General features: G+C 44.1%; 1 protein-coding gene across 4 annotated transcripts; it reads right to left on the bottom strand.

The window, feature by feature from the left end:
* Window positions 1-3468: 3468 nt before the first annotated feature.
* Window positions 3469-8629, bottom strand: LOC114690650 (cytochrome c oxidase assembly protein COX20, mitochondrial). Of its 4 annotated transcripts, none has more exons than XR_003734107.2 (4): window positions 7257-7335; window positions 4440-4581; window positions 4285-4348; window positions 3469-3798 (listed from the first exon to the last, which is right to left on the bottom strand). XR_003734107.2 is itself a non-coding variant. In XM_028865497.2 (4 exons), the coding sequence occupies exons 1-4, from the start codon at window positions 8313-8315 to the stop codon at window positions 3663-3665; spliced, it is 468 nt and encodes a 155-aa protein (XP_028721330.1). In that variant the 5' UTR covers window positions 8316-8629; the 3' UTR covers window positions 3469-3662. The 4 variants fall into 4 exon arrangements, 3 of the variants coding, with proteins under 3 accessions (XP_028721330.1, XP_037067090.1, XP_037067089.1); XM_028865497.2 differs by lacking the exon at window positions 7257-7335 and adding an exon at window positions 8163-8629 and having other exon boundaries at window positions 4440-4554; XM_037211195.1 differs by having other exon boundaries at window positions 4440-4554; window positions 7257-7364.
* Window positions 8630-10710: the final 2081 nt, after the last annotated feature.

Consider the following 10710-nt stretch of genomic DNA (forward strand, 5'->3'; position numbering starts at 1 on the left):
ATGGGTGTGGAAGATAAATGTTAGGCCAGTAGTCTGTTACCAGGACATTGGTTTGTAGTCACCTATCTGCCTAACAGCTTGGGAAAGTTCTGTATGCCAAAATTTAGTGTATACTTGTAGCATAGCAAGAGAAGTGGGATGGAGAGTTTCCTTTTGAACAGCTGGGCCTGCGTATGGGGAGGGTACTGTATTCAGGGTCATTAAATGACATTTTAGGGTACTGTGTATTCTGGAAAACTGTCCTCTAGAAAGGTTCTAGCCATTTCTTTTGACACTTGAACACCTTGTGTGGCAGTGGCCTAATGCCATATTCAACCTCTGTGAGTTAGTCTGGGATTTAGGTTTGTGTGAGCTAACAGCTGAACTCTGAATTGTTGGCTTGCTCTCCTTTGATGATCCCATTGGGTAAGACTACAGAAAAGAGTTGACCCACTTTTTAAAAAAAACCATCCTACACTTGGACACCTCAAAGTTGGTACTGACCAAAAATTGAAGCCATAGACCAAAATTTGGTATGAATTCAAGTATTAGAAGCATACTTACCTAGACAGCTAAGTAGCTACCTAGTTGATGGGAGAATCATGGACAAGTAACAAGAATCAAAGGTTCCAGCATACTTCAGTTTTCTTGCAGCTTAGTAATAAAAACAATGTGTTGATTTAAATTTCATCTCCTTTTTCTTAGTCTGTCCATGTGACTGTGCTGTGTGAAGAGTAAAAGGGGCCCAACTAAATGTGTTCCAGTGATTCTAATAGGTATTCAAATTAATTGCTGCTTGTATGTTTACCAGTTATGCTAGGTTTCCAGGATTACCTTACACAAAGCTATTGGCAACCAAGTGGACAGGACACATCTTTAAAGATCTTTTCTAATTTTGCCTTTTATATCAGGAGTAAAATGTTTGGCAATTGACAAATTTTGCATAGGTTTACAGGAATACATTTAAGTACTTGACCCAAGTCTTAAGTTTTTAAGACATTTGTTACCCTCAGGCTTATTTATTGCAAAACAGTGACCTTTAGGGTACTTTCTGCCTTTGCTTACCAAATTTCTGTCTTGACACTAGTAATACCAGGTTTAGAGGTTCAAAATTAGATCTGAATGAAGTAAACTGAAACCTACAAGATGCTAAAATTAATGGGAAACTTGGTATGAACTTTGGTTGCGCCATTCCTGAGGCATTTACTATAAAATATAAACTACAATAATATCTAAGTGAAATCAATGGGAGGACTTGCTTTCGATTATGATACGGGTTTATGCAGCAAAAATAGCTGCACTCTGAAGGCAACCTAATGGCTTTCAAGGGTTTATGACCATGGTTCATTTGAGAAAAAGGTGCAGAAAAACTTGTAAATAGGCATTAAGTTTCATTGGCAATGCATGTTTTCACATGGTATAGAAGCATTTGCTCAGGAAAATCTATCAGTACATGCAGATTAGTCTTCCAGTGGTGTGCCATAAACAGGTGCTTTAGAGATAACAGTACTTAAAGGTTACATTGTTCTACACTTAGAGTGAACAACAGAAATCTTGTCCAGCTGGTAACCGTAAAATCTTTGTCAATGTCTTACTAGAAACTGGAAGGGTATAGTTGAAAAACCCAAATATTTGCAGCCACATGTGCTTATCCAGTATACGTGGAGAGGCTTAGACAGGATTATACAACTTTTTATCTAGTAGTGCTTATTCTATAAACTTAAACTGTAATTAATGCATTGAAAACTATCTCCCTAGTTCTTGTTGCAACAGCTTTGTTTTCTCAAAATACTTAATAATAGGATTAATGTTAAGATGCATAAAAAATACCAGTATTTGGGTGGTAGTAGTGGATACTGGCTATTATATTGACCTGATATAATTACTAGACCATTAAGCTGCTTCACAATTGATTCTAGAGGACTGTTATAAGTCAGAATTATAGAAATTGTTTAATTTTCCTACTTACTAAGGTCTGCGTACCCAAAGAATAGTGCATATTTAACATGACTTTTAAAGGGGTGCTTTGACACCTGTCACAGATTTTTATCTAGGAATTAGAAGGATTCAAACCCTATTTGATCCTTAGCTCTTTCCTGAAAAGTGCATAAACAGGAATCCTGAATTTATTATATAGACCTCCGCATTATATAATCGAAGCAAAGGGAAACCACCGATGGAGTTAGAGGTACGTAGACTAAAAGGATGCTTGCAAATCAAATACTGGTTTTAGCATAGTTGAGATTATTGTTGCCAAATTCAGTCAGGAAGTCACAAGTCTAGAAAAAAAGCTGTTCTATTAAATTTCCCTGAGGTCCTTTTACTGAGATGGAAAAGCCAAGGAGTCAAAGAGGGAGGGGTTGAGGGAGGGGAGAAAGGAATAAAAACAGCCTAGGTTTGGTAGATAAAACTAGCAAAAAACTTTAAAACAGTACTAACACTACAATTCTATTTTAACCAGCCATTTAGCTAGTACCTACTGCTATATCACCTAGTATGAAATTCCGGATTATCTGAACAGTGAAGAAGCAGTGAGCAGAGAGGTCATTGAAGGTAAGTTGAGTTTTAAATATTTGCAGTGTAAAAGTTTGGATTGGGATGGACATGGTATGGTGTCTTGCTTAGACTTTACCTAGTAAATACACAGCAATGGAACTCAAGATTATGCCTGGGAAACGTAGGTGTGGTGGACATAGGCTGTGACCCACTGAAAGTCACCTTTTATAGGAGATTGTACACCCAGTTTCTGAGGAAAATGGAAAGTTACCAAAGGTTTCTGGCAAACATGGAAATTGTGGTGTGCAGGAGGGCTCAGTTGTCATTGTTTGGATGAGATGACAAGTTGAATTAAGCTGGGCATAGTAATTCATTCCTGTAATACCAACACTGGGATGCTTGCAGAGAGAGACCATCAAAGTACAAGATTAGAAACATTAGTGCTCATGGAAGTATATATAATGGCATGTTGCAGGCAAGTCAATAAAACTAAAAGCTTTGTGGCTCTTTTTATCCAGTTTCTCCAGTTGTGCTGCTGTGTGAAACTGCACTTTGTAAGTATCGAAGATACTGGAAATGTTAGCAGCCAAGAGAGGTTTCTCTTTCACGGTAAGATACAACTGCAGTATGATAAAGCTAGGAGAACTTAAATCAGCAGTTGTTAGTAAGTTAAGTGTGAGAGCATAAGAACACTGTGTACACAGCTTGTTAGAATACTAGATTGACCATTTAACCATTGACATGCTGCAAACTCACTTATCAATGGCTAAGTCCTAGGGTGGCTACAGCTGAAAACATGTAGCGTAGCACATGTGTACAAACCGTTACTGACTGGTAGCTACACAAGTCTGTACCCTGGCCTTCATGGTGATGAAAAGGAAAACAATCTTTCCTGTTTAAGGATGGATAGAGAACAAAATAGTTTCAGACATTCTTCAGGTCATCATAACAGTCATAGGACCAGTAATGGGCTTGTTCAGGTACAATTTCTCCTTCATTCTGTTTGTTTTATTGCATTTGACAGATGTATAACAAGCATACTGTACTGGCGTCCAAGACCAGAAAAGGTTCTCATGCAAGTGACACAATGCAGTTCACACACATTTAGAGCTTTTTTATTGTATACAATAAGACATTTGTGGTTGATCCAAAGGAGTAGTTCTCTGGGTTTCTAAGCTCAAGGTTGCTCAGTTGCTGTTATTGCTCTTGATTTTTCTTTCAGGATCAAGGTGGGTGCTTTCATATAAAATCTTATTCTTAATTCCTTCTCTGGCAATTCTTTCTTGGATTCTTTGCTTAGCAAAATTATACCTACAATGGAACCTTGTAAGAAGGAAAAATGAATAAATTACTAGTTCCTATATGAATAACCTAAGGGATTTTAAGTAGTTTTATACAGATTTCCAAAATGACTAACCTGAAGCTGTATTTAAAGGTGTTCTTTCAAAATACAAATGTACAAGTACATAAAATGTAAACTTAAGTCACCTTAGATTAATTGTATCTGTTGTAGAACATGATTATTCTGCCATTCATCTGTTCAAACATTCAATAGTCATAGGACAGATTTTGATAAATAACTGCTTAGCTGAGTGTGGTGGCTCATGCCTTTAATCCCAGCAGCACTCAGGGGAGGAGGCAGGAGCACAGAGAAAACACCTGCCCACCAATGATTTCTGAAGGTGGTAGCGATGCACACCTTTAATCCTAACACTTGGGAGCTCAAGACCAGCCTGGTTCCAGGAGAGCCAGGACACAAACCCTGTCTCAAAAGAAATCTGAATTTCCTGGAATATCCAGCAAACATACCAGCATCCTAAAGTCACCAGGATAAATCCTCCTACTCCAACATCACATGATCTTCTAATTCTACCTGTCAAAAAGAAGCGTGGTCAGTATAATTATGTTCTATGGAGAAAATTTCTTGTTTCACCACAGAAATGTTCTATAGGAGAAATACTCACTGGTCACTAAGAAATGTCCAAGTCCAGCCACAACAGATCCTAATGAGCCATAGAGTATAGATTCTCGTGCACATGGAATGTTCTCAACATCTAAAATTCCCAGGAGCTTAAAGGTCTAGGATAAAATGAAAAAGAACCTAGACTGAACAAGAAAATAGTTTTAAGAGTTAAAAGTACTACTATAAACATCACCATTTATTAGATACCTGCTTAGTGTGCTATATCTAATTTATCATTTTGGGAATCCATACATTTGAATATAGCGCTACTTAAAATTCACTCTGGGTGAACATAGTAATTGCAAGAAATAGTTAATATGGCTGTATGTATTTGACCTCTAGTATAAGGTAACCAAATATTTGTCCAAGGATATCTGCCACTCACTGGCTCAAGGATGGGTTGAAAAACCGAGTTTAGTTTTGATATTCATAGCCAGACACCTTGTAGTCTGTGATTGTCATCCCAGCAATCCGGGAAACTTGCAGCAAGAGGGCTGCTGTTGAGTCAGAAGTTGGTCTGAGCTCCAGTCTCAAAAGCACGATTGCAATTTAGAAATGTAGCATGTGTTAAAGAAGACACTCTGTGCTGGATCCCAGCACTGGAAAACAGGTCTGGATAACTGAATGACTTCTACAATGCCATTCAGTGCAGCTAGAGGATTGCATAAGACATGGTACCTACAATGGGAGTGATGACTGTGGGGGAAAAGAGCAAAAGTAAAAGGCAGGCCAGGTCCTTTAAAAATGGGGGGGAGGGCTTGAACCTCACCTGTCTTACTCCTTTGGCTCAAGATCTGCTTGAAGATGAAATGTGACTTGATTCTCATTAAAGTAAAAGTATGCTTTCCAAGATGGTTTCTGTTTGTTTTTGCTTGTATCACACACCAAGCTTTGTGGGCTGTCTTCCCTTCCCATACAGAGTTGGAAAGTGTCTCGCCATGAGATCACATAAAAAGTAGGTCATGACTTAGTGGGGGGGACTCATTGCCCTAAACTGGAAACACTGAACACCTCACTCCCTAGAAATGGTTTGCTGTAGCAGAAGAATGATGGGGTAGTTACAGCATTCCTTTGCATCATGGAATGGAGTCGGTGCTATTGATGGGAACTCTAGTGTCAAGAAATTGTATCACCAATGCCCTTAATCTAATCCAGACCTTTTCAACTGGACGCCCTCCTGTGATAAGCACTGCAACTTATTTTGCTCAGACAGTTCAGATGAAATGTAGGTAGTATCAAAGCTCTCAATGCAGTTGGAATATACTTGGGCTGGCTCAGCCCAGGCTGTCTGTTCTTGAGGGAACAGGTTATCCCAAGCTGCCTGGTATCCCCTTAACTCCAATTTCAGGGGACACTTGGTCACCAGGCATACATGCAAATAAAACATACCCATGTAACTATTAGAGAGAACATCCTAAGTGGTGCTGCAAAAGGGTCACACCTGGCCTTAAGCTTCTTGACTGTCAGAGGAGTCCCCTGTGGGTTTCCCAATAACCTTTTGTGTTTATCAGAGTCCTGCCTCCTGAAGGACTGGTGTTCTTTGGATGGGTGCTTGGGGAGGGGGGTTTAGAGGACAGGAGCTGGTGGCAGGCCTGCCCTAAGGTTTCTAGGGGCTGAATTCTGTCTTACCAGGTGGTGTGCTGAGCCTTCTCACTAACACCACACCACTCCTAACATCCTCAACCAAATTTACCGGGGACTGGGGAGTTCTTAATATATTCCTGCGACCTGCAGCACAAATTACCACTTCTGTTCCCTTTTATGGCAAGATTACTAGCACCACCTAAATGGCCTCTAAACAGCACCTGCATGGCAGGGTAATAACTGCTGGCTAGGCCCTGCAAGATATGTACACTTAGAATTCATTTCAGTCTCAGCATTCATTTGGGACAATTTACAGTGATGTCGGCTTGCTATTCCACTGGCCTGGATGTGCCCTCATGTAGATTTAACGTTTCTTCCTCGTGGCTCAAGTTTTTCAACTAAGTGCTATTTACACGCTTCCCTGTTAGTGAAACTTCATTGTGCTTATTCATTTTGTAAGCTGATAAGTATTTTCAAAGTATTTTTGTCATATCCACGTGAAGCTTCAGCAAGTCTATGTGACATAGTCTAGTCTTGAAGCAAACCACGTTTTACCTTTGTTGTACTATCGAACTATCATTCCAAAAGTAATAGTTTAGATCTCTTTAATTCATAAAAATGTATCTGGTGACATCTTTTAGACATTGCACCATGAGCTTTTGATTTTACTTGGAATGCAATCTTAACCACTGCTACGAAGGAAGGCCCATATGCCCTGCTACGAGCTTTGTATCACATTCTCCACTCCGGACACACCTATCTATCTGCTCATAGCCATTCTGTGAAGTATAGCTGTTGAACTTCTTAAAGAGCAAGGACTGTCCGTTTTGGTAATAGAGCCCAATACATGCCATACTCCATGGGTTAGGGAATCTACCTTACCTCAGTGTGCACCCTTGCTTGTATGTTATGCAAGGAGACTGAGACTGACACATTAGCCAAGGCTGGCCTAGAACTCCTAAGTGCTGAGATTACTGCTACGTGTCACCTCGCCCAGCTCTTGGGAAAATTCTCATGACCCCTCTACTACCGAAGTATAAGGCGGTGCTAGGTTAGGATTAGTCGCCGTTTTCATGCCGATCCTGCCGGTCTGCTCTTGGCTAACCTGAGTCAATTGGCAATTCGGACACTCACATGCGGGATGGGAGGACTGGGCCGCTGGAACGGCTCACGGTCATGGGGGTAGGACTAGAACCCGGGCGCCCTCCCCCGCGTGACCCACGGCGTGCTTTACCTTCTTCTCCGGCTCCTGGGGCTCCCGCGCGGCAGCCATGGGTGCCAGCCGTCAGCCCCGTCCCGCCCAGGCCCGCGACGGAAGCCGCAGGCCCCGCCCACCCTCCCGCGCGGCGGCCGCCATCTTAGGGAGCCTTCCTGTGCCCGCGCCGCAGCCCTCCGCGGCCCCTCCTTTGTTCCGTGGGGCCGTCCACAGTTTTCCCAGCCCCGAAACCGGGCGTCAGGGACGAGGCGGCAACCCGGAGAGGCGCCACCGGCTCCCGTCCCGCCAAGCGGGGTCGCCCGAGACAGGGAGAGCCGAGACTCGCCTTCCCCCAGCCCCGCCTCCGCCTCAACCGCCATTTCCAACCGTTGTGCGCGCCCCCGCGCCGGGCGCCGGGCGCGCGCCGAGGGCGGGGCCGGGGCCGGGCCGCGCGTTGGGCGCCGCTTTGTCCTCCGAGAGGGCGGGAGTCCGGGGTTGGCGGCCCGCGCGCTGCCGGAAGTCGCCTAGCCCTGCTTCCGTAGGCCGCGTCCCCTACGTGTCCTTTGTCCTGGCTCTGGTGACCTTGGCAGCCGCCGCGGCCCCAGCCTGTGTCCCTCGCGGCGGCGTCCGGGCGCTGCAGACCCGCGCCCCTCCCCCGCCGGCCCTCCGGCTCGCCCGCCCTCCCGCCCTCAGACGGAGGAGGTTAAAAATAGCTGCACGCGGCTCGCCTGGAGGAGACCCGGGACAAAATGGAGGCGGCCGCTCGCTAAGGGACATGCGCCAGGCTGCGCGTGTCTCCCGCCGGGCCATGCGACGGCGACCTAGCGGGAGCGAGCCCGGGGCGGGCGGGTCGGCGGGCCTGACTTCCCGCCAGTTCAGGCGCGGTAGCGACGCCGCTGTGGGCCGAAGTCCTGGGTCCCGCCCGTGGCCGCCCCCTTTGTTTACCTCTGGAGCTCCCGATGTGGCCTCTTCCGTCCCGATCGGTCCTCCCCGGAAGGCGCTCGGCCCGGCATTGTGCACAGTCATGCTGCCTTTGACGCAGCGTGCTGCACAGGCCGGGCCCCCCAGTGTTAGCAGCGAGGACGCCACCCCGACCATGCTCTTTAACCGCTTCCCGACGATCCCAGGGTGGAACAGCGGTGTATATTCTCTGTGTTTGTGCGTGGTAGAGTTTGTATTTTTAAGTTCTTTTTTAAGACACAGCAGTTATAAAGTGTAAAAGGCGCTAGGGAATATAAAAGGAACCGCTGTGTTGACGGCATTGGGATGCTCTGCTGAAATTCTTGACTAGCCAGGCTTTGAATTCTTGTCTGGAAGGTAATAGTTAAGGTGGTAATATTCCATAAAGGAGAGAGGAATTCTTTTGAATCCCCTAATTGCGCTGTAGAGGACATAACTGGAAAAGTACCGAGGAAATAACTTTACAGTTTTATTTATGACTGAGAAGTTGCTAGAGTAGACCGACTCGGATTCCATTTCACTTATGTTGAATGTTCTCGTGGATTCGCTATATTACAGGTTCTTAATTTAACAAAATTGCATAAGATTCAGTTTCTTTGTTAACAATTGAGAGTGAAAAGTAACACAATTAGCTAGCTGTCACCTCTTCTTCTCCCTGAAAGTGTAGATGAAGAAAACCAATTTCACCTCAAAGGGAATAGAGTTTATTCTGGAGCCAAATATGAGTGACCATGGCCCAAGAACATGGAATCAGACTGTCCCCAAACCACAATCAACAATAGTTTTATGAAGTTTATATGTTAGCAAGTGGAAACATCAAGTAGGCCTTTTATGGGATATCTCTGGCTATCGGCTCTCGATTTTATATGATGACATTCTTAGTCTTTGGAATTGGTGGAAACTAGTGTTCTGTTTGTACATTCCGAAAGGACAGTCACAAGGATGTGTGGCTAAACATAGAAGTGGGCGATGAATGGTTATTAAGGAGGCTAAGGATAGCCTAAGATGCTTTGGCTCCAGGCCTGCAGCATTCCAGGTCTCTACTATCACAGTTAAATCAATCGGCCTTGTAGAATTTTTAACTCAGGAGGGAGGTGAGTGTGGGTGTGTGGCTTTTTTCCCTTGGGAACTATAGTTCACAAAGGAAAAGAGCAGTTTGTTGTGATTTTCCAAACTGTTTTCCTTTTCTTAGTTAAAAATTATTGCACAAATACATAAATTCTTCAGTCCTTTAAAATACTGTGTGGCTATATTGGCTCCCACCTGTAATCCCATCACTCAGATTGAGAGAGTAGTGATTTCTGTGATTGTTGTGATTTCAAAGCTAGCTACAGAGTGGGACTCTGTCTCAAGAAACAAATTGATAAATAACTCACTGGAGGGTTTTGACGGTATAGCTCAGTGGGAGGGTATTTTCCGACCCAGGGCCTTCTTTGGAGTTTGATAGCTAGGACTGTTAATACACATACGCAAATTTGAAAACCTACCATAACCTGCCAGAATATATGGGGTAAAAAGTGCAGCCTCGAGGACCCCCCAGCTGGATCAGGCCCTCTGAATAGGTGAGACAGTTGATTGACTTGATCAGTTTGGGAGGCAACTAGGCAGTGGGACCAAGTCCTGTGCTCATTGCATGAGTTGGCTGTTTGAAACCTGGAGCTTATGCAGGACGCTTGGCTCATTCTGGGAGGAAGGGACTGAACCTGCCTGGACTGAGTCTACCAGGTTGATCACAGTCCTTGGGGGGGCGGGGATTTGCCCTAGAGGAGGTGGGAATGGGGGGTGGGCTGGGGGGGAGGGGAGGGAGTGGGGGGAAATAGGGGAACCCGTGGCTGATATGTAGAACTGAAGGGTATTGTAAAATAAAATAAAATAAAAAAATAAATTATAAAAAAAAAGTGAGAAAGACAGGGAAAAAAAAGTGCAGCCTCCAACCTATTGTAAACATCTTTTTTACACTCATCTCTGTGTGATCATAGTGGGCCTGCCCTGTGGGCAGCACTCTCGTTTCTACCTTTGGTCATTCTTGAAATTTTTTCCTGTAATGAATGCAGTTGTGATATAGCAGAAAGCAATTGTTTACAGAAGCAGAGAGGTAAGTTAAATCGGCAGGCAGTTAGCCTTTAGCTCAGGGTCATATTGTTTAGGAATTTGGGCTGGTCCAGAGACCAGTTTACCTTAGGAATTTATATGGCTAGTCCAGAGACCAGTTTACCTTAGGAATTTATATGGCTAGTCCAGAGACCAGTTTACCAAGATAGTTTTGGTATTCTTAGGAATCTTTTGATGAGATGGCATAACTGTAGTTCAGTAGCCTACTACACTCTGTCATGTGGGTCATAGGAATCGAACTCAGGTCTTCAGGCTAGGCAACAAGCTGCTGCGCTGACTCACCAGTCCCCTACTTTCTTCATAAGACTCAACTTTTCAAAGCTTTTGTGCACTTCCATAGAATTGGCTGTAGCTCCATAGTAGAACATGTGCTTAACATGAGTGAAGTCTTGGGTTCCATCTTCAATGGATCAATAGTTGT

This window comes from Peromyscus leucopus, chromosome 15 (assembly GCF_004664715.2).
Source record: "Peromyscus leucopus breed LL Stock chromosome 15, UCI_PerLeu_2.1, whole genome shotgun sequence".
Taxonomy (NCBI): Eukaryota; Metazoa; Chordata; class Mammalia; order Rodentia; family Cricetidae; genus Peromyscus; species Peromyscus leucopus.

Excerpts from the sequence above, each read along its gene's own strand:
- LOC114690650 (XM_028865497.2), bottom strand. The coding sequence starts at position 8,315 with ATGGTCGGGGTGGCGTCCTCGCTGCTAACACTGGGGGGCCCGGCCTGT. Across the intron at positions 4,555-8,162 it reads CCACATCGGGAGCTCCAGAG|ACCTTTAAGCTCCTGGGAAT; the intron begins GTAAACAAAGGG and ends ATTTTATCCTAG. Across the intron at positions 3,799-4,284 it reads CTGGTGACTTTAGGATGCTG|GTTCCATTGTAGGTATAATT; the intron begins GTATGTTTGCTG and ends CCTTCTTACAAG.